Source organism: Rhagoletis zephyria, unplaced genomic scaffold (genome assembly GCF_001687245.7).
Source record: "Rhagoletis zephyria isolate East Lansing unplaced genomic scaffold, Rhagoletis_zephyria_1.1 Rzeph_scaffold_00006, whole genome shotgun sequence".
Classification (NCBI taxonomy): domain Eukaryota; kingdom Metazoa; phylum Arthropoda; class Insecta; order Diptera; family Tephritidae; genus Rhagoletis; species Rhagoletis zephyria.
In genome coordinates this window covers 342,432-366,709 of record NW_016157090.1, presented here as the reverse complement: position 1 = coordinate 366,709, position 24,278 = coordinate 342,432, and the positions used below count along the sequence as shown (strand labels likewise).

The following is a 24,278-nucleotide window of genomic DNA, read 5'->3' as shown; positions in this document are numbered from 1 at the left end:
TTAGCATTTCTGCTATCGGTCGCAGTATTTTTAAGCCGTCTACCCAAAATTCATTAAATACTATCTTGGCATTGGTAGATTCGACTCTTTGAAGAATTAACGGACAGCTACATATCTCCTCATGCAACACTAATACTCTCTCTTTTTCAGCTTCAGTTTTAGATTTGTATATATGCACCTATCATCTGTGTGTAATCAAATCGTGTAGTAAAATTTTTAACCAACTCCCCGATGAGCTAGAGTCTTGAAAATTCAAACCTAGCTCCGAACCTGATGACAATCCTCTTGGCGGCGCAGGTGTCGAGATATATGAAAAACATTTGTTTTTGTAAAGAACTCTTACCAAAGAAAAACGGCGACCTATCAGCAAGGCCCCTTTTATTAAGTGGCTAGAGTGGGGACATAAGGTTTCAGCGCATTTTGCTGAAGAAGCAAATTATGTATGCATGCGGGTTGAAGCATCTGCACCAAGGCATAGGAAACAGGTAGTAGCATAAGAGCAAAAACCAATATTTACAAGTATTTTGTTGTTTCTTCTGGTCTCGAAAGTGTAAAAAGAATAGTCTGCTTTTTTAATATCATAGTGAAAGACAACTTAAATAAAATAATATAATTGGTGCACGCTTCTTTCTAAAGCTGCTTCCTAATGATGGGTTTCAATCGCTTCTTTTTGTGATAAAAGGTTTCTACCGAAAATACATTATCCCAATTTTGACTTTTTGTTAAAAAAATAAACACTATTTCACACTTTAGAGGCCAAATAATTTCAAGAAAAATTATATCAGCTGATCCGCTGATACTACCCGTTCAATATACAGTATCGGTCATATCTATAGCACGCCATTTCAAAGTGATATTGTGTACAACTTATGTTTATTTATTTATTTTTGAGAATTTTCAATTAAAATACAGTTCTTTCTCTAACAAACCCCATATAAATCCAAATTTAACAATTTGTAGAAAACTTCAAAAAAGTGCAACAAATTTTCACCTAAATTTCAAACTTTTTTCTCAGAAGTGTTTGAATTTTTCTGAATACACAGTTTTATAGCCCAATGAATTTTAGTCTGATAATGTGCAAGTTTCAAGTGACTGAAAGTTACCGTTGATTTTTTAGAATTTTTTTCTCCAAAGGTGTTGCGGCTTTCCTCCATATACAAATAAATTGAGTTTATTCATTATATGGAAGCCAATGCGACAAAAAAATTCTAAAAAATTAACGGTACTTCGTACCTACTTGAAATTTGCACATTATCAGACTAAAATTGCAAGGGCTAAAAAACTGTGTACTCGAAAAAAATCTAACACTTCCGAGAAAAAAGTTTGAAACTTAGGTGAAAATTTGTTGCGCTTTTTTGAAGTTTTCTATAAATTGTTAAACTTGGGTTTATATGGGGTTTGTTAGAGAAAGAACTGTATTTTAATTGAAAATTCTTAAAAATAAATAAATAAACATAAGTGGCACACAATATCACTTTGAAATGGCGTGCTATAGATATGACCGATACTGTACCTTGATCTGCACAAAATTTTTCCGACAAATAATGAAAACATATGAAACGTTTTTCTGTTTCATAAGTAGCATCGAAAATTCCACTACGAAACGTTTTCGTTTTCACATGATAAATTGACTTAAACAAAATTTTATTTTAAGTGTTTCGTTTTACTTTGCTGGTGGAAAATTTTGTGGCACTACAATTTGTAGGAATAATATCCTAAAATGTTTAAGCAGTTTTGGTTTGAAAAATGCAAATTTTGGGAGTAATTTTTAATATGTTTTATTTTTTTATTTTAGTTGCTCTTCTCAGCCAAAATGCAAAATATGGTATAATGGCATATATCGTCGGTGATGCGGCAAAACATTCTATGTCTACTAGTACCCTTGACACTTAAATGGTCTCTTACGTATAAATCGTTACACTCTGAACGGTTGCCATAAGCGATCAGACACTGATAACAGTTCAATTAAGCACCAGAGGCAATAAGTGACATGGAACGTTTTGCAGTATCATTGACAATATGTAGTACTCCTATGTTGGCAGTAAAAGCTAGTAGCGCCCGAAAACATTACAGTACAGATATATGTAGCAATAAACACGTACAACAAAAATGGAACATGTCCCTGCAGAAAAAAATTATCAATTGATAAAAAATAATACCCTTGTAGTTAGCTAGAAAAAGCTAACTTGAAACATTGAAGGAGATTGTTTTCTTTAAACGCGTTTCTATTTAAATATCCTGCACTTCGCAAATACTTTTTCGAATTGAGGACAAATAAAAGGAAGATCGAAATTTCATATTATCGAGCCCTAACCGCCAAAATAACGTAAGCGACATTTTTTTTCAAAATTTTCTTTTAGATGCAGAAATATTCCTAGAGCATCTAGATACATTTCTGCATCAAAAAGAAAATTTTGAAAAAAATGTCGCTTACGTTATTTTGGCGGTAAGGGCTCGTTATCATTTTGAAGTTAAGTCTGACGGAGTTCGAATATGGGATCACCTACAGCAGAATATGGAAACAAATATGAAATGTAATAAAATAGTTAAAGTAAATAAAAATAACAAAATAAAAAATAAAAATAAAAAAGTTAAAAAAAAAATAAAGCAAAAAAAAATAAAGTAAAAAAAATAAAAACATAAATAAAAAAGTAAAAAAAAAAATAAAATAATATAAAAAAGTAAAAAAAAACTTTAAAAAATATTTTGTTTTTCTTATTGATATTTTATGCCCAAAAGTAGTTAGTTACAAGTTTTTTAAATTAAATGCAGAAGCAAACCACCCTTGACTATTCCGCGGCCATCGCCATAGAAATATAGTTAGCTTTCGTCAAAGAGAATATACAGATAATAAGTGATTTTTAGCTCCTTTCTAATCAACTTAAATAAACATTTACATAACACATACACGAAAATGTCGCTCACGTATACAACACACACACAAAAACGATACTAGACTCTCTTGCGTCCCGCTTTGTTTTCGGAATGCTTACACATTGAGAAGTTAGCTTACTGCCAATATAGAAGTACATATTACATATGTATAAGTATGTATAATGGTCGTTATTGTTTTGCGACTGTTACGTTTTAAAGTCATGTATACATGTACTGCACATATTTTTAATTTTGTATGAAGTAAAATTATTTCAAAAATTTTTGCTTGACAATTTCTTTTGAATTCGCGAGTTTTCCTCTATAATTTATCAGTGCTAGACAAATTCGTTGTGTTGTCATCAATAATGTCAACAGTGTGCACAAATCAATGAACCATTTCAGTTGTCTGCCTGCCACTCACGCCACGAACACTAAATAGTATCTGTAAGGTTACTCATACGCAGCGACACCCCAGCAGCGATTGCCGGTGCACGCACATACAGACAGCTACAATTGTTCACAACCTGGTACGGAGAGAAACTAGTTTAAATATTGTTGTTGTTCAACCAGTTTTTTATCCATCACAACTAATTGAAGATCCAACTGACCTTCCTCCTTGGAACGAACTGTTGACTTTAACATGGCGATGTCCTAGGCTTCAGTCAATTATCCGACTATGCATTTGATTTCAGCTACTTTAAAATGCATTTGGCTTAAAACACTTCAAATTCAGTATGTTTCTTTTGTAGATGTATTTTCATTCTACAATAGTTAATAGTTATGCCCAAAGTTAGATGATTTTACAACAAATATTGAATTATGTATGTATTTGCAAAAAAGAGTATCAAAAGTGTAAGCATTTTGGTTTATCTCAAGGAGTTAGTTGCTACTTAAGCAGAAATAAATTAAATTTTCTGAGGTAATTGGTTGAGCTATGCCGTACTGGGTATTTACATAGATACATATGTATGAATGGTTGTATGTACATATAAGACTGAATGTGAGTGCCCGCTTTTAATTTCATGTTTTTTTTTCTGTAATGTTCTTTTCTCGCATTTGTTTGCCCATTTGTAAAGCTTAAAAAAAATAAGCTCGCTTTTAATATCATTCAGTTCCTCATGCCAAGCGTTTGAATACATTTTTTTTTGTAATAATTTTCCTCCTTACTGTTTTAAATGCACAGCTCGCGTTTGGGCGCATTTTACCGCCAACTAAAGCGACAACGTTTTAGCTTTGTGAGACGAATTGTCATTGTTGATATGTTTACTATGTGTCACGTATCTACTTATTTTGTTCATTGGCGTTACGTCTAGCATATTTGGGGATTTTAATGTTTATTTTTTTGCTTTGAGTTTGCTGTAGATGACTTTAACAAACTGGTTAAGCAACTGGTCGATGGGCGGTTTTGCAAAAACATCGACGATATGTATGTACATGTCGCAGACGATCTCCAAAGGTGTTGCTGAAAGGTAAAGTGCATTTGCAGCGCATAATTTCAAAAATGAAATAACAAATTTTGAATTGTGTCACTCTTTAAGATAGTGTGCGATATGTACATATATACATATGTATGTATCTTTATTTAGTAAAATGAAAGCGAGATGAGTTATTTCCCTGGTAACATATGTACATAGATTGAAAATAAATAGAATAATACTAAATATTTAGAAGAAAGTCTGATAAAATAAACAAAAATTAATAAATATAATAAAAAAGTTTAAATAAAATTTAAAACAAAAATAAAGAAAACAAGTAATTTTTAGGCAAAAAATAAGACCGACTTCAGTTCTCATATAAAATTTTAAGATTATCGTTAATTTCCTCATGATTCACCCAAATTAGTATGGGAACACCTGTGAGGTAACACCTTTCCTTTAAAAAAATAATTATAGAAATCGGTTAGCGCGGTCCAAAGTTATGCGGTACATAAAAAACAAAATATATATTCCTACGAATTGATAACCTCATTTTTGAAGTCGGTTAATAAATAAAGCATAAAATATCGAAATAAAAACAAAAAAATATATATTAAATTAAATTAACCAAATCAAAGAAATGTAAGTGAAATGAAAAAAAGGAAGTGAAAAATGTATAAAAAAAATAAAATAAAAATTAAATAAAAAAATAAACTGAAGTAAAGTAAAATAAAATAATGAAAATTCAAATTAAACTAAGTTGAAAATGTACAACATTAAAATAAATTTAAGCAAAACAGAGTATAAAAAAACTTTGAACTGGTATACGCTGAACAAAAAAGCGACATACATAAAAAAATAACAAGTAATATAAAAAAAATTAAGACCAGCCTTTATTAGTGGTTATAAAAAAAAAATGAAAAATTTACATTTTTTATGAAGTTATTTCTTTTTATTTAAATAAAATACGTTCTAAATATGAAACAAATCGGACCCTAAATACGGGTTTTACAAACATTTCAACGCCTACGCCACCTAGCGTATTAATTCATCTTTCATATTACATTATCATAGGACAAGTTAGAAATTAAAAGTCTCTAACTCATCGGGAAGGTGGTTTAAAATTGATTGCCAGATTTGATTACACACAGGTGAAAATTAATAAAAGCTTATAAAAAAATAAAATATATTTTAATAAAATCATTCTTCTTCTTCTTCTTGATTGGCGCTGTAACCGCCTAAGCGATTTTGGCCGAGTCCAAAACAGCACGCCAGTCATTTCTCTTCTGTGCTAACTGACGCCAATTGAAAATGCCAAGTGAAGCCAAGTCCTTCTCCACCTGGTCTTTCCAACGCAGAGGAGGCCTTCCTCTTCCTCTGTTACCAGCATCGCGGCCCGCGTTGAATATTTTCAGAGCAGGAGCGTTTCTGTCCATCCGAACGACATGGCCAAGCCAGCGGAGCCGCTGAATTTTAATTCGCTGCACTATGTCTATATCGTTGTATAGCTCATACAGGTCATCGTTAAATCGTCTGCGATATTCGCCATCACCAACGCGTAAAGGTCCGTAAATCTTTCGCAGAATCTTTCTCTCGAAAACTCCAAGAGCCGCCTCATCAGATGCTTTCATCTTTCATTGTCCATGCCTCCGCGCCATACATTAGCACAGGCATGATGACTGACTTATAGAGTGTGATCTTTGTACGACGAGAGAGGACTTTACTTCTCAATTGCCTACTCAGCCCAAAGTAGCACTTGTTGGCAAGAGTGATTCTCCGTTGGATTTCAAGGCTGACATAAAATCATCTAAAATCATAAAATAAAACAAATACAATTATTGTATTTGGAGCCGGTTATATAAAGCTGCAAATACCATAACATTAAACTTTCAAAGATGGCTCAAGAAAAAAAATGATAAAGTAATAAAAAAATTTAAGTACCAAAAACTGAAATTAATTTGGAAATAAAATTCGATAAAAAACAAAACAAATTACTTTTTAAAAAAATGCTCAATACGGGTACTTCTACTTTCTTTGTTTGAAAAAAAGGAAACATTTAAATATAAAAAAGGATAAATTGAAATATCAAAAGTTATAAAATAGTAGTTTAATAAGCAACTACATACATATGTATAAGCAAAAACCTCAATAAAAAAATAAAAAAAATAAACGCAGTAACAATCGCTGCTGTAATTACATATGTATGTATGCATATTAAATTCAAAATCGCTTAAAATAATGTTAGTTCAATTTTAATTCGCACATTCTGACAACAGTTGACGCCTGCCGCCATTAACTGTATTTAATTGTTCGTAACAAAAATAAATGCCTCTTTTAAAAAATGTATGTTTACATAAATGCGTACATTTGGGCATAAATACATGTGTATGTACGTACAAACGTATGTACATATATCACGCACGTGTTTGTGGTGTAAAAAGCATGCACTTGGCTCTATCTTCTATTTAAGTACCACTTGTGTTTTTAGCTTTTTATAGCTAAAAACAACGCACGCATTTTTCTTATTAAATAATGTCTGCCTTTTTCGAATGCATGGCGTATAAAAATGGCGAAATAACTGCGTATGTGACGACATTTGTCGAACGACTTTCAACGGTTTCGCATTTTTCTAAACTGCTGATTATATACGTATGTACATAAAACTGTGTATTCAGAAAAATTCAAACACTTCCGAGAAAAAAGTTTGAAATTTAGGTGAAAATTTGTTGCCCTTTTTCGAAGTTTTCTACAAATTGTTAAACTTGGGTTTATATGGGGTTTGTTAGAGAAAGAACTGTATTTTAATTGAAAATTCTCAAAAATAAATAAATAAACATAAGTTGCACACAATATCACTTTGAAATGGCGTGCTATAGATATGACCGATACTGTATGTACATACATATGTATTTATTTATGTACTTAGTACATATGAAAGTGTATATTATAGTTATTTGTTGTGCTACTAAGTAGCGCAAGCCATCCATTAAATTCTGTTTTCAAAAATACAAGTAATTTTTAAGCAAAAAATACAACCGACCTCAATGCTCATATAAAATTTTAGAAGACGTTTAATTTCTTCATGACGCAATGTTCGGAACTAAACCAAATTAGTATGGGACCACCCTTGAAATGGCCTCGAACCTGACATTATTGACCTCAAATTCGGGTTCAGCGCATCGATTAACTTAGGGATATAGATAGAGGTTTGGTACAATATGCAGAAACTTTACGCAAAGCTCTTTCTTATTTAACAAGTAAGGTAAATGGGGCCAATTTGGACGTAGTATTGCGGTACTCATGAGCCTATTCTTGTGTACTGGTACAAGTTTTTTCTCTAAGCGGTTCGAATCGCTGAAACGAAAATGTTACATATTGACTTTATATATTAAGGCAAGCATATTTATATTTGTCTAATATTAAATATTGGTTTATATTTCAGTCGTTTAATTCATTTAATTTTTGTTTTATTTTTTATCAAATATTTTTATTTTTGTACTTTATTATTTTATTTTATTTTTCTATTGCATTTAATTTTTGTTTAATTTTACATGATTTTTTATTTGATTTAGTTTTTGTTTTATTTAATTTTATATTTAGTTTAATTTGTTATTAATTTTCTGGTTTATTTTAATTTCTTAGATTTATTTTTTTAAACTTAAAAAAAAAAAATGATTTTAAATTTTATATTTTTTAATTTCTATACCTTTGCCCTTAAATTTTTTTATTTCTTATATTTAATGTTTTACTTTTTTATTTTTCTTTGTAACTGAAATACATATTTTATTCGAATTTTTTGGTTTTATTTCTTTATTTTTTATTTTTTTAATTGGCTGAATATGTTTTTCAATTTTTTACTATATAAGCTGTTATTAATTTATTCTCCACCACCACTATCTAGTACTCATATTACTAAAGTTTTTTTATTGCATTTGTTTGCATTTCGCGGTTTATTGCGTTGAATACCAATAAGTATTGAAAACCCCCAACTAACCAAACAATTGCTAACTGCTTTGAATGCTAATTAGATACTTAGAAAGGTCAAGTACAGGTGCAGCGTCACCACAACACCATTAGGTTTCTTACAAACTACTCAACTACAAACCACATTTGGTATTACCAAACAAAAATAGATTTTACTTTTTTTTGCAAAATATTTATTGCTCCACTTTGAGCGGTTGCCGTCGAATGTTGCTGACATTTTACGATATGCCATCACATGGCTGCATAAATGCATATGTACATATGTATGTATGTATGTACATATATATATATATATTGAAATATACGCCGGCTGCATGTGTGAAAGTTATGTTTGCGTTTAGGTACATATCGTTACCTTAATATAGATATGTTGCCTTATGGCAACTACATAAGTATTAGAATAGCTATCAGCACCCGTGGTGCAACAGTTGTACTATGTATTTATGTACATACATACATATGTATGTAGGTGTCAAAGCTAGACGCCTGCATTGACGCAATAACTGCCGCATTAACAACCTACATATTTACGAACGTAAGAGGCACAAACAAGTATAAATGAACTAATGAACTGCGCGTCCATTTTGAAATTTGGCCTTATCAATTTCGCACTTTTTCTATTTTTACACCTTGCTATTTTTGCAGCCATGTTTTTTCGATATGTTTTTTTTTTTGTAATATCTGATAAACGTAAATCAATATTTTCTATCATTGCTTTCTGGTGCATATTCGTTTTTTTCGTGTGCGCTATTTATATTTTCAGGAAGGTAACTGTGAATCACTTCCGAATTATGTTGGACGCACCAATGCTGCTGGCGTCGATTTAAATCGTGATTTTCCTGATCGGCTGGAAAATCAACAGACCATTCAATTGCGTTCGCACACACGTCAACCGGAGACAGCGGCCATCATAAACTGGGTGTTGAGCAAACCGTTTGTCTTATCGGCGAATTTCCATGGCGGTGCTATTGTGGCCAGTTATCCGTATGATAATTCAATGTAAGTGAGAAGAAGGAAAGGGAGTCGTCGGCTAGTAGTTGGGTGGGTGTGTGGCAGTGGTGAGGTGAGAGGGTTCGCAGGCGCGGTTGTGTGTTAAAGGTGCTAAAACGACCAAACTACATTTTCATTCGATTAATCGAAAAGCGATTTTTCATTCGATTAATCGATAACAGATTTTGTATTTGATTAAACGAAATCACAAAACCTTTTTTCATTTGAAAAATCGATACTACATTTTAATTCGATTTATTCAAAATCTATTTTTTCATTCTAATAATCGATTAAATCATATTTCTGCTATTTAATAGAGCAGCCATCCGAAAAACGTAAAATACTTCAGCGCACGTGTGCCGTCCCTGCCAAATACTGACTGCCTTGCACTCAAAACTCATGCTTTTTTAACTCGAATAAAATTGGCAAGAGATCTAGATATTAGTTGTATATACAGTGACTCAAACAAATGACCACGTGTTGATTTTGTTCAAATATTCGTAGTGTTTTTCGAGTTAATTTTTTTTTGTTATTTTTATATAAAAATATCGTCTATGCTTTAACCAAAACCATGTAAAAATTCAAACTTTATAAAAAAATTCAGAAAATCCAACAAATTTTCATAAAAATATCAACTTTTTATTCTGAATTTTTAGAATTTTAGTCTACTCAAGTGCAAGTTTCAAACGGCTAAAAAATCGCGTTGATTTTTGAGAATTTGTTGTTTTTGGTGACGGATTTTTACTCTTTTTCATATAAGCATGAATTTCTTATGAAATAAAAATATCAACGCAACTTTTAAATATTGCGCTTGTTATATTAAAAAACCCGAAAAAGTAGCCTCCGAAAAATAATTCTCAAAAATCAACGCGATTTTTAGCCGTTTGAAACGTGCACTTAATTAGACTAAAATTTGATGGGCTATAAAACTGCACACCCAAAAATTTTCTAAAAATTCGGAATAAAAAGTTGAAAATTTGTTGAATTTTCCTAAATTTTATATAAAGTTAAAACTGTGAAAAACAACAACACGTGATAATTTGTTTGGGTCACTGTACATATGTACATACATACATATGTATACCCTTAAACTGGAAAACCGTCGAAATCCTATAAATTTTCGAGATTTCTACTTAGCTGTCAACATTCTTAAAAAGTACTATCGAATTTTTCTTAAAAATCCCCCGAGTGTTTTTTTTTTCTTATCGAGGTACATAATACATAAAGATTGAAAATTGCAACATAAAGAAAAAATTTAATTGTAAAAAACTTTTGACTAATAAGTTTTATCTATTATCGAATAAAAAAGTTTAAAAAAAACTTAATATAAATAAAAAATTAAAAAAAAAAAGATTTTTTGGTATTTGGAAATTTTAAAACTGTTTGATATTTAGAAAGTTTTGCAAATAATAAAATTTTAAAAGCTTATAAATTTTATTAAAAAAAGAGCAACTATCGAAAAGTCAAAAATACTATAAACTGCCCATAAAAAAATCCACAACTGCGGTGGCTAGAATAAAAAAAAAAACGTTCGAGTTAAAAACGATTGCCTCTTACGTGTACCACCCGTCACAATTAATTTCTTATCACTATGTATTCGCTCTTCCAAAAACTCTTCAATTCACACAAAACTCAACAAACAAACAATCTTCGCCATCACCAGCGCCCATCGCGAATGCTGCGAAGAGAGTCTCACACCCGACGATCGCATCTTCAAGCTAATGGCCCACACATATGCCAACAATCATCCGATCATGCGCAAGGGTCACAACTGCAACGACACATTCACCGATGGCATAACGAACGGCGCTAATTGGTACGAGCTAAACGGCGGCATGCAAGATTTCAATTACGCCTTCACCAACTGCTTCGAGTTGACCATCGAGTTGTCGTGTTGCAAATTCCCAACAGCAGCCTCGCTGCCCACCGAATGGGCACGCAATAAGCGCAGTCTGTTGCAGCTGCTGCAACTGGCCCATATCGGCATCAAAGGCCTCATAACGGACGCCAGCGGTTATCCAATCAATGATGCAAGCATTGTGGTCTCCGGTCTGGAGGATAAGCCAATGCGTACCACACAGCGCGGCGAATACTGGCGTCTACTTACGCCCGGCATTTACAATGTGCAGGCGTTGGCATTTGGGTGAGTAGTTGCAGAAAAGAGTGGTAGACTGAAAGGAAAGGAAGAGTGGGAGAGGAATGAGTGGGAAATTTATGAATGTCGCAATGGGCGTGTTTGTGCAGGCATGAAAGCTTGCAAAAGCGATCGAATGTACTACTTGCAAGCGTGTGTGTGTGTGTGTTTGTGTGCGAAAACTAGTGAATGCAAATTTACGTAAAAACTTGATAACTTTATAAGCAACATATTTAAATCACTTTTATTTTGTTTTTTCTTTCTACTTCCATTTTTTCCACTTTGCTTGCGCTCTGTCACCTTGTCAATGCGCAGCTATCAGCCCAGTGAGCCGAAACAGGTGCATGTGACCAACGAGAACAGCGAAGCATTGCGCCTTGACTTCACTCTCTCACCGCTCGAGACGAATTACGATGGTATAAGCAGTTTCTATAACCCATATTTTTTTAGGCATTAAAACGCCAGTACACAACTGCGGTCCAACCCGCCCAGTTCTACACTGTTTCTGTTACAACACTTTCATTTCATTGTTCATTTGCCATTTTTTGTTTAGCCAATTCAAGAATTGCACGTACATACATATGTATGTACTTAGTTAGATAAAAGTTGCTGCGAAAGCTCGCGTAAGGAATTGCACAAAATCACCAATTTTCCGACTACGCATCGCTTTTAAACATTAATGTATTTCGTTTTTTTTTTTCAGTCGCCTTCTTTCAGGTGCTTTGTGGGCTCTTTTGCTTGCGTTAGCTTTCACAACACTACTCTGTACTATCAATATTATATGTGTACATATTTTTCACAAGAATACCACACAAAGAACTTTCACTCAAACTTTCATCTTTTCAAGGAGCTTTCATTATCGCTCAAAACACTCGAATAAACTTGCACTTTAATTCATTATTTTACGCACTCGACTACTATCATTCCAAGCACGCTCTCCTCCACATATTTATGTACATTCCATGAAACGTTCACTGGTTCATATCATAAGCTTTCACTATATCATAAAACAAGCTTTCACTATTATTTTCCACTGCACAAATGGACTTCCACACCATACTACATATACTGTTTGCACTGTGTCCTTGTATGCATAAGTTTCCTTCTAACGAAATTCGCGTCAAACATTTCATAGCTCCCGCTATACATTAATAAGTCCGCATACTCTATGCAATAAAAGGAGTAAATTTATCATATACCTATAATGAAATGGAACAAAAAAAAATTAAATAGATAAAAGTACGTACTTATAATACATCATATACATGTGTATGTATGTATACTTAATCACTGTTATTGTTATAATATATGTATGTGTGTATGTGAGGAATAAAGAAAAATAAAAATCAACTGCTTCGTGTTCACTTATTTATAATTTATCGCCCTAGCTCATAAAATTTGTTTATTAATTAATGAAAAATCACGTATACAAAATTATGAATACTTGATAAATATATATAACATAGACATTGTTGTATTTAAGAATATATTTATATTGGGCCTAGAAAATTTTCGTTTATTTATACATAATCTTATCAGACAAATGATGTCTTAAAAGTTCAAATTTTTAAATGAAAGTCAAGCATCACGAGAAATTTTATAATAAATTTTAAAAGTTTGAAAAATGCACGTTGTTAAAGTTTGAAGGTGACAAAATATTTCTATCAACTTTTTTGCGTAGAGAATTTTTCCCAAAAGACAGCGTAGTTTTTGGAAATTATTTAAAATTAATTGATTTATTTAGGACTCTCTGTACCGAGCACTTGAAAGATTTTGATGCTTTTCAAAACTTTCATTTAACTAGTTACACTAGAACTTTTACTACTAAAACGTTGTATAAGAAATTTATTATGAGAGTCAAATTTCAGGCGCCACATAATACAGAAAAGGCAGCACCGAACACGGTGAACATTTTTGAATTTTCACCGAACTCATAAAGAGCTTGCAAATCCACAAGGTAAAAATCAGTAATGTGCGCACTTTTAAGCTTTTACTTATTCAGATTGAAAACTTAACCAAAAGGCGGATCTGTTGAAGTTGTTCGACGCTTTGTTTTCTGAAGTTTTGAAATTATTTTTAATTTTCTCTTCTAACAAATTGATAAATCAAGCGAAAGCTTTGCTGTAATATACACCTGAACACTTTGAGCTTTCACGTATGTACATATATATGTATGTATAGTAGAAAAGCTTTACATATAACCGAAACGTTTTACATATAACAGAAAAGCTTTATCTAGTTAAGTTGCGGTCAAAATATATTCCTTGGAAAAAGAGCTACTTAGATTCTAAGTATATAGGCGCGCACAAGGTAAAAGCTCACTCTGGTCGGCTCCGATCTATTTGCCGAATAAGCTTCCAGATTCTACGCTTATCATTAAAATGTGATAAAGATTATATTTACGTTGAAATGTGTTGCGATACAGAGGTACATACGTGAAGTCCAAAAAGGAAGATGAAGACCAAGAGCTAGAGGCTGGATGGAGCCTACTGGAGTAAATCGCCAAATTGAGAATACTATTCTTTGACAGATCTAAGAAGCAGAGGAAACTCTCCACGCTGGACTTTCTTTTTATACATTTTGCAATGATTTTATGATTTCGTATTTGTTTTTTTTTCAGAATATTTAGTTGAAATTTCCATTGAAGATGCTATTTTATTTATAATAGCTAGCTGGAAAAAGTTTAGGGTGTAACGATTTGCGCTACAAAATTAGCATAGCAACCGACATTTTTAACACTAAAAAATACACAGCTAAACATTCGTTAATTTATTTTTATTTTATTAATTTTGTATTAGAAAGCAATCATTGGGTTCCGATTTTTTTTTCTCTAATTGAAATTTTTCTTTTAAAAATCTACATTTGTTTTAAAATTTGAAATTGCCTATACTCGTACCTTGCACTGCTGCATGGTGAAATTATACTAAGTGAAGTAATAAGAGCCAGAAAAATAATTTGATACAATCTTATTTGAAAATTTGCCCTTTAACCTTTTGTATAAAATTTGAATATAAAAAATTTGACTGACACCATTCCAACGTGTCTGAAAAATTTAACATTAAATGAATAGTGCGTATCATAACTATACGACACCCACATTTTTTACTACTTATTTTTTTGTTATTTGATTTTAATATTATTTTTTTTTTTTGTTAAAATATAGTTCATTCCTTTAGTTTCAAACTTTGCGCTAAAATTAAAAAAAAAAATTCAATAAATATTCATTAAAATTTCAAGCTTTTTAGGTACTTAAATTTCTAGATTTAGCTTAAAAAGCTTGAAATTTTGATACAACTTTTAATATTAATACAAAGTTGGACTTATGTATATGGTTTTTATTATGGAATGAACTAAGTAAATATCGATGGACCTCTGCAATAATGACACAATTCAAAATTCAAAAATAAAAACTCTTACTACTATTATGTGGCTCATGTCTTTAATTCTTGTCTAATCCTTTTGTAGTCCTTACTACTTACTTTAGCACATAATTGTTAGACATGGATTAGACAAGGATTAGATACATGAGTCTCTTACAGTGGTAAGGGATTTTATTTTTTGAATTGTGTCGTTTTTGCAGAGGATCATAGATATGCGTATTAGATAAAAACAAAATTTATGAAACAATTAAAAAAATTGCCAAATCATGATAAAATATGGGTGACGTATAGTTATGATACAAACTATACGTTTAGCGATAAAACTTTCCGAGACGCCGGTTTTAGTAAACTTCTTTAACAGCAGTCAAATAACATGTATTAAGTATTTTAAAGATAAAAATGTGTTTCTAACTTTCAAACCGAAAATCATCAAATAATTTTATGCTGTAATCAGATTCTAATGTAAAAAATGTAAGAGAAATGCAAATGGGCTTACAGACGTGGTTTGAATGTACAACAGCATTTACATACATATATAGTCGTTAATTTTTAAAAATTATTTTTGAATTGAAGTTTTCTGATATGCTCAAAATATATGTAAGTAGGTATTTGTTGGGAACTCTTTTTTATCCACTTTACTCGGAATTATACGAACAAATGAACTCTACGGGTCTTATTTGCTTTTACTTTTTAAAATATAAGTATTAAAAAAACTAAATTTTATGCAAAAAAAAAAATATTAAATACATGTATGAAAAAATATTTATCTTCCTTAAAATCATTTTCTCCTCTCAAATTGAATTATACGTAGCATAGCTAAGCATAAATATATATGTTACCATAATATATCTATAACTAGTATGAAATATTGTAACTATGAGTTATGCATACAAAAATTAATAAAAAATTTAATTATATCAATAAAGCAACTTAGCCCTTATGCACCAAATATTACTGCAATAAAGTATGAATATGACCTTGGGAGAAAAAAAAAACGCATAACAGCTGTGAAAGGCAGCAAATTGCTCTGACTTATTTCAATGTTAGGTATGTTTGTACAATCTATTCAAAGTTCATAGAAGGATATACCGCAACTTTCGAACCCCCATTGCCTACAAAGTAGTATTGGATGTGGAAAATAAATTGCACTTTTTGTTTGGTTTGGTAAAATGTATTTTGTTAAAAAATAGTTTTTCCCCGAAATCAAACTTATTTTTTGGCAATCTTTTCGTAGTACACTGCACTTTTTGCATAGTTTAGGATTATTCAAATTCCAAAATTGATTTTTTTTTAAATATTTTTTAATCAAGAGTTTCAGTAGGTACATTTTTTCCACTTTATTATTTAAAAAACAAAAAAAAAACAAAAAACGCACAAAATTTTTTATTTATAAATTTTTTTGTTTGCATATTTTAACGTTTTTTTTGGGGATTTCCACATATGTATGGATGTGTTTCTTCCGAAATGACTTAAATTTCATTAAAAAAAAAAATCGAAATATTTTTTAATTTAAGGCGGATTCATTGTTTTAGTTTGTAAATTCTCTTAATGTAGACATTTATTTTGTAAATTTTTAATTCCACTTGAAAGTTTTATTAATTTTTGACAATTTGTTTTATTTCACCGCATTCAAAATTGGTATTTCGTTTCGAATAATTTTAACGAAAAAGTTAAAAAAAAGATTATATTTTAAAGACAAAACAACTCAAAATTTTACGTATTAATAGGGTATGTATTTTCTTTTATCAATCTCTCCATAGTTTGTTTTCATCAATAATACTAAATTTCGTTTTTATATTTTATCTGTTCATCGCTTTATAATATAATATCTGATTATATTGTTGCCATTTCCAGTTCTTCATTTTTGAACGGTTTCATATTCACTTCTCATTTGGTTGTTGTCTACCTGTTTATTTTTGATTTTTTTCTTTTTCCATTCTGCAAAGCATCCCATTCGCATAAATTTTGCATATTTTTTACACATAAATTTAAATTTGTAAACACATAACACGCACGCTTTCGTTTTCAAATCGGGCCATAGTTATTATAAATTTCTTTACTTTTACTTTCTACTTCATTATTTACATGCATACGTACGTTCTACTCGTTTTTAGGGAATTTCCGCAAGGTGAAAGTGGAACGGTCCAAAGCTTCGACCAACGATGATGATTTTCTAACACCCACCAAGTTCGAGCATCACAATTTCACGGCAATGGAAAAGTTTGTATCAAAAACAAGAAAAATTTGTATTAATATTTCAGATTATGAACTCAAGCAGTTGATTGAAGAAAAATTGCGTAATGTTTCCCATAGCAGGGGATAGCATTCAGGTTAGAATTGAGCTTTCGGTTTGAAAGCTTGCTCTGAACAGTTTTTACAAGATTTAGAACTTACGAGGTGAGGTGGGCTGTTAACAACTCTGACTGCAAGGTAAGTATTGGCCAGCGATAAAAATTCTGGTCGTAATGCAAAAAGTTCCTCAAGTCAGAATCATATACAGCTCAAAGTTCAGCTAAGTGTCCGATAATCTCATTGTTACAAACTTATATGCTGGAGCCTTAATATAAGACCTTCCACGCCTAAGTAAGCTGACCTTTTCTTCAATGCTTCGGTGAAGCTTCGAGTGACACAAATACAGTAAGTGCTTTCGACAGACGGCAACGTTAATGCCGATTAACGGCGCAGTTGATCTGATCAAAATTGTACCTTGATACACGGGCAGTAATGCGGGTTAACGAGCGGCGCGCGAGGTCGTGATTTCGTGTTCGACTGCCAGTAGAATTTTCATTTAATTTTTATACCCGAGCGCACTTGTGCACAAGGGTATTATAACTTTGTCACATAACGGTTTTTGTATTAGTCAAAACGAATCGAGGTAGCTATAGACAAATGTATACATATATGATCAGAATGAAAAAATAAATCGATTAAGCGGTGACTGTCTGTCCTTTCGTCCGTTCGTCCGCCCCTCTGTGCACACGATAACTCGAGTAAAAGTTGAAGTATGTGTACTTCTTTTCAGCGTAGGACGAACGGTATTGAAAATGGGCAAAATCGGGCAATAACCACGCCTACCTCCCACAAAGCGGTATTTTTCAGAAGTACGCAAACTGCGATACTTAAGTAACAACTGAAGCTTCTTCATTCAAAATTGATATTTACAATGATTTTTAGACGAAAAATAAAAATATTATAAATTTTTTGGAAATGGGCGCAGCCACACCCACTTATGATTACATTTGTATATCTTGGTAACCACTCCACCAATTTCTCCCAAATTTGACACCGCTGTTGGCCTTGGTACCACATACCAATCGGCTGAAATTTAGAAAATCGGACAATAACCACGTCCACATTCCATATAACGGTAGTTTAGAGAAATACGAAATCTTCGATAAATCAGTAATACTGAAGCTAATGTATTTAAAATTGATTTTTGCAATAATTCTTTGGGAAAAAATACCTCTATGATAGAATTTAGGAATATGGGCGTGGTACCGCCGACTTATGGCCAGATATATATATGTATATGTGTATCTCGGTGACCGTTCGACTAATTTGTACCAATCTCATTATGATAATTGTGCTTCCCACATAAAAGCATACCGTTAAAAATTATTGAAATCGGACTAAAACTACGCCCACTTTTCATATAATGGTAAATTTCATAAATGCTTTTCAACTTTGATCTTTCGAAATTTAAGGACGCTAATTTGCTCAAAATTTATACTTACAGAAATTTCTTGAATAGAAGTAACGTTATTAGGGAATTTTGAAAAATGGGCGTGATACCGCCCACATATAAGTTTATCTCATTATCAATAGGGGTAAAACCACCCCTGCTTACTATGTAGCGGTAGTTTTCGGAAAGGTGAAAAACTGTATTTAATACTTGCGCCGGGCATTTAATGTTCGGCTCCGCCCGAACTTAGACCTTTTACTTGTTGTTAATGCATTCAATTATGACTTTTATTTATATTTTCTATGTAATTACATAAAAGGGATGATCCATCTAGACCTTTTTTTGTTCGTTCGCGAACCTTGTATAAAATATATGCAGCCAAGATTCGGTTCGAAATAAATGTTTGCTTACTTGTACAATATAAAAGATCTGGGCTCGAATCGTAACATCCGTTCACGGATCGAAAACGATACGAAAGAAAATTACGTGATACATCAGGTAGTATAAGCTGAATGGGGCAAAGAGTACGTTCACGTAAGTCATAATCCGAAAAATGTGTTTTTACGTGACGAGTGGAACGCTATCGTGTGTGACGATTCGAGCCCTGGCCATTTTTACCAGGCTTGTCATCAAAAATTCCATTGATCCGATTTAATTTTGGGAATTAGCTCTAGAACTTAATCCGGATCAACTGCAGATAATTCCTAATTAACGAGCTGATCCAGATCAACGCTGCCGTCTGTCTATGCTTTAAGCTCTCTCTGTTAAGTTAAGTATAACAGCTTTCGCAAGGCATACCACCATGGAATAGTATTCTTCCACACGTGTGTATGTATGTAAGTATGTGTGCTTGCACAAATGTACATTCTGACATGGATGACTGCTTGAGTTCCTAGCACGCTTCTTTACGAATTTCCTGCGAAGCCATTAACTAACCAACTACGTCCAACGTCTTTTTCCCTTTACGACTCCCCAAACGCATTCTAGATTCATTCGCAACATCGCCGAATCATATCCAAGCATCACACGTCTCTATTCAATCGGTCAGAGCGTGCAGCATCGCGATCTCTGGGTTATGGAGATATTCGCCACACCCGGCCAGCATATACCCGGCGTACCAGAATTCAAATATGTCGCCAATATGCATGGCAATGAAGTTGTCGGCAAGGAAATGCTGCTGCTACTCACGAAGTACATGTGCGAACGTTACGGGGTCGATGAACGCATTACAAAGCTGGTAAATACGACGCGCATGCATTTTCTCTATAGCATGAATCCCGACGGGTATGAGATCTCGCACGAGGGTGATAAAACGAGTGGCAATGGACGTGAGAATGCCAATCATATCGATTTGAATCGCAATTTCCCCGATCAGTATGGTACGGATAAGTACAATGCGGTAACAGAACCGGAAGTGGCTGCTGTGATGAATTGGACACTTTCGATACCGTTTGTATTGTCGGCGAATTTGCATGGCGGATCATTGGTGGCCAACTATCCGTACGATGACAATGAGAATGATTTCTCCGATCCGATAGCGCGTCTGCGCATAGCAACGAATGTCGGGAGGAAAATAAATCCGACGGAGGAGAATGATTTGTTCAAACATTTGGCGCTGGTGTACTCGGAGGTGAGTGAGCGAATGAGGCTGAGGCATAACTTTCACCTTAACGGCGAGTTTGTGTAATTTAGAAGCTTATTTTAAGCTCCAGGTTTAGCCAAAATATTTCATGGGTTCTAGTTTAATCTAACCATATTTGTTTTCAGGCCCACCCCTCTATGCATCTCGGCAATCCCTGTCCCTCCTTCAAACACGAGATCTTCCCGCAAGGCATTGTTAATGGCGCCCAATGGTACAGCGTAACCGGCGGCATGCAGGATTGGAACTATGTACGCGCTGGCGTGCTGGAACTTACACTCGAGCTGGGCTGCGACAAGTTTCCAATGACCGATGAGCTTCCTAAATATTGGCACGACAACCGTGAGCCACTGCTGAAATTCATCGAGCAGGTACATTATGGAGTGCATGGCACGGTGCGTAGTTCCATCGGCACAGCTATTGCGGGCGCGGTGGTAATGCTGGACGGAGCCAAGCATGCCAGTTTCAGTGGTGTATACGGTGATTACTGGAAGCTGGCGCTACCAGGCAGGCATAACATCACGATAATAGCTGATGGGTGAGTACTGCAGGCGAAAATGCATCGATGGTGTTGCTAATTCTAAAAATAACTCGTTTTTACTGCACAGATTTGCGCCCTACCGCGAGGAAATCGAAATCCCGGAAGACACACACGAAATGCGACTGGATGTGATATTGATGCGTGACGATCCACAGCATTGGTCGTCAGCTAATGATTTCCGTATCATCGAGAATGTGGTGAAGACACGCTATCACAGCAACCCGGAGATCCGACAACGCTTGGCGGAATTTGAGACTCGCCACGGACAGATTGCTACCTTCGGCTATGCGGAGAGTGAATTTGGAATTTACTACAACTCCATTAAGCTAACGTCAGACGTAAGTGTTGCCAATATTAAAGAAAAGTTAACTTTGTATATGCTTTCGACATTAATTTCTTTTTAAATCATTTATAGATTGGAGAGCCGGAGGAGAGCAAATACAAAATACTTATATTGAGTTCGTTCTTCGACACAACCTCGCCACTGGGCCGTGAAATCACCATGAATGTGGCACGTCACGTACTTGAGGGATATAAAATACGCGACACAGGCACCTTGAATATGCTGCAAAGAAGTGTCTTATATCTTTTACCGTTAACCGATAACTTTGAGGTCATCTTCAAAATGTATAACAGAAAGTGAGTTCATATCGTTACTATTGATTTATCTTAAATTCAGTAATGGACAAAAAGAGTTGTTACCCGGTGCGCGTCTATATGTTACTTATATGAAGTGTATTGAAAGCTTAAAATGCTCTGTTTGCATGCCAAATCGAAGCATATTCCACGGCAGAAGCTTTTTAAAGCTACACTATAATTTCCCTCTCTCTCTCTCTTTGATCCACAGCAACTCGATTTGTGATCCCGAACTGGGCAATGAACTCGCCGATCGTATGCTCAGCCCTGAATCGGAGAAGAAGCGCGATTTGTTGTTGCAATTCTTGGAAAGCGAACGATTCGATTTGATGTTAACCTTCACTGCTGGCAGTTCAGAATTAATGTAAGCAATCTTCCATCTTTTTTTTATATTGCGCATACATATAAATATCTGTCCTTTCCTCCTGCTTACTCTGCCGCTCATAGCTACCCCAAAGGCGAGCCGGTCATTGAGAAATTCGCGCACATCATCAAAGACAGCGAATTCAACGCACCGCCGCTTCAATGTCCCACCACCAGCACGCGTTCGCTTCATCATGCAGCCACCGAGCGGCTTACCAACCTCCTTTACAAAATGTACAACATTCCACTCTTCAGTTTAGGGCTCTCCTGCTGTCGCATGCCCGTTCAGTCGAATATCGCCTCCGTTTGGCGCACAAATATCAATAAAATCAAGAATTTCCTACGACTGATCGAAACAGGCATAGTCGGCGTTGTACACAATGACAAGAGCGAACCGCTGCGCGAGGCATTCATACGCCTCATCGACCATAAGCATGTCTATAATGTGACGCGCAATGCGGCGCGCTTTCAAATTATTTTACCAGCTGGCGAGTATGCGTTGGAGATAAGCGCGTCCGGCTATGAGTCGACGGTGAAGCGCGTTACGGTCACACCACACCAGATCAACAATTTGGGTGTGGTGCAGTTGAACGCTTACGCGCTGCTGACCGGCGTAAGTGAAATACATCGGTTGGGAGGCGGCGACAGCGGATATATCGACAACACGGGCAGTGCCACCTCGCTCACCGCTCAAACTGCGACCATCTCCGGCTTCGTTCTGGATATCGGCAACCATCCAGTGAAGCATGCCAAGGTGTCGGTGATAGCGCCGCACACGCGCGAATACCTGCGCAATTTCACCGATAGTCTGGGCGCTTACAGCATACGCGGCGTGCCGCTGGGCGAAATCACGCTGAAGGTGGAGGCACCGCGCCATGAGGGCACACAGCGTGCAGTGCATGTGGAAAGTGGCGCGGTGCGTGGCGTCATATTCCGACTGAAGGTGGACGAGCATGTTTGGGGTATGCCGCGTTTGTTGTTCATCTTATTTGCCAGCATAGTGATAATTGTTGCTATGATTCTGTTCTTCCTGTGCGTGCAATTCCTGTTGGCACGGCGACATCGCGCCGATAAGCGGTACTACAGTTTCTCGTTGTTGCCGCAAAAGGGTAAAGAACTATTCGAGGACGATGGCGAGGATGGTGAAACGGAACTTTTCCGGTCGCCCATTAAAAGTAAGTAGATACATTACCCATTATTACTAAGTACGAAGAAAATTTGGGTGAAGTACTTGTGAGTAAAGTGAGTCTAAGTAGTTAAAGCAATTCGCTTGGGTATATGAGTTTCCATCACTTTATTTCGATTATTCGCAGTAGGAACCCTCAAGATGCGATATCGATTTATATGTATATAGGGACTCAGCAAAAGCCGGATATTTTTTGTTTGTTTCTGATATAAAAAATTTAGACATCCATAACGTTCGAAATATTCTAAATATTTGAGCGGTTTCGTAAAATTCTCAAATTTACAGAATCTATCGAGTTGCAAAATAAATAATAAAACGCTTCATTTAAACACAAACGAATAGAACGGATAGAACTTCCAGCCCTAATAACGATATTGATAAATTTAGAGATAAACATATCGATGAATGCATCACTTCTGATAAATCATTACGTCGTTTAAAATACAAAACGCGTATTAAGAAAATGCAAAACCTCATATGTGAGGTTGTCGCAATTTTATAGGAGAAGGTTTGTCTTATTTCAAAACGGGTCTCTTTTTTTATCCCTATTTATCTTTTCTTCTTATATCTAAGTATCGATATTTTAGTATGAATGGATAAGGGCTTGATGCCAGGAGCTTCCCGTGAGCGAATATCTTTTTTGGCACAAATGTCAGTTACGAAATTTTGCAGAACCACGATACGCGGTTTTGTACTTTAAAGAATGATTATATGGACTCTGACAAGAAATTATGGGGACATAAAAAATAAACCAATACATTTAACCATAACGATGCCTATTAGTACATCGATAATGATATAATGTATCGATAAATACCACTTAAAGCCACATTTGTTCTTTTTTAATATGGTACAACAAATTTCTAATTTGGCCTGCCTAACTAAACATTTTTCTTTTCACAGACGGCATGTCCATACAGCCGTACTTTGACGAGCACATTGAACACGGTCGCAGCGACGATGATGACGATGATGATTTTGATAACGACTTCAATGAAGATAGTGGCGAAGATATTGTTATGTTGGATAAACGAAATCAACTGTGATCTAGAGAGGACATATGAAAATATATAACAACAACAATAACAAGCTACAAATAACAATTCTGACAATGTAGTAAGAAGAAAATATATACATATATATATATATATTTATTTATGGAAACTACACACGTACTAAATAATATAGACTTTAAAAAACTTGTAAAAAGCATTTTTAGAAACAACATTACGCTCTACATGCTTGCATGCATACATATGTACATACCATTTTATAAAATGTGTGAGTAGTTACAGTTGTCCACAAAATAATAGGAGTGCGATATTTTGTCCAGTTTTGGCTATTTGCCTTTTGTTTATTTAATGTTTATTATTTTTTTATAAAAGCCTAGCTGGCTATACAACAAACACCATATAAATTCAGATTTTAAACTTTGTATAAAAATTATAAAAATT

General features: G+C 34.2%; 1 protein-coding gene across 5 annotated transcripts in view; it reads left to right on the top strand.

The window, feature by feature from the left end:
* Positions 1–23,947, top strand: part of svr (Carboxypeptidase D svr) — a 51,501-nt gene extending 27,554 nt beyond the window's left edge. For all 5 annotated transcript variants that reach the window (XM_017634082.1, XM_017634287.1, XM_017634219.1 and 2 more), the window contains 11 exons: positions 9,037–9,272; positions 10,927–11,406; positions 11,713–11,813; positions 16,892–16,997; positions 19,447–20,089; positions 20,227–20,636; positions 20,707–20,977; positions 21,055–21,278; positions 21,487–21,639; positions 21,723–22,813; positions 23,728–23,947. In XM_017634082.1, coding sequence (XP_017489571.1) covers positions 9,037–9,272; positions 10,927–11,406; positions 11,713–11,813; positions 16,892–16,997; positions 19,447–20,089; positions 20,227–20,636; positions 20,707–20,977; positions 21,055–21,278; positions 21,487–21,639; positions 21,723–22,813; positions 23,728–23,870 — 3,858 coding nt within the window. In that variant the 3' untranslated portion in view covers positions 23,871–23,947. The remainder of the gene's footprint in view (positions 1–9,036; positions 9,273–10,926; positions 11,407–11,712; positions 11,814–16,891; positions 16,998–19,446; positions 20,090–20,226; positions 20,637–20,706; positions 20,978–21,054; positions 21,279–21,486; positions 21,640–21,722; positions 22,814–23,727) is intronic.
* Positions 23,948–24,278: the final 331 nt, after the last annotated feature.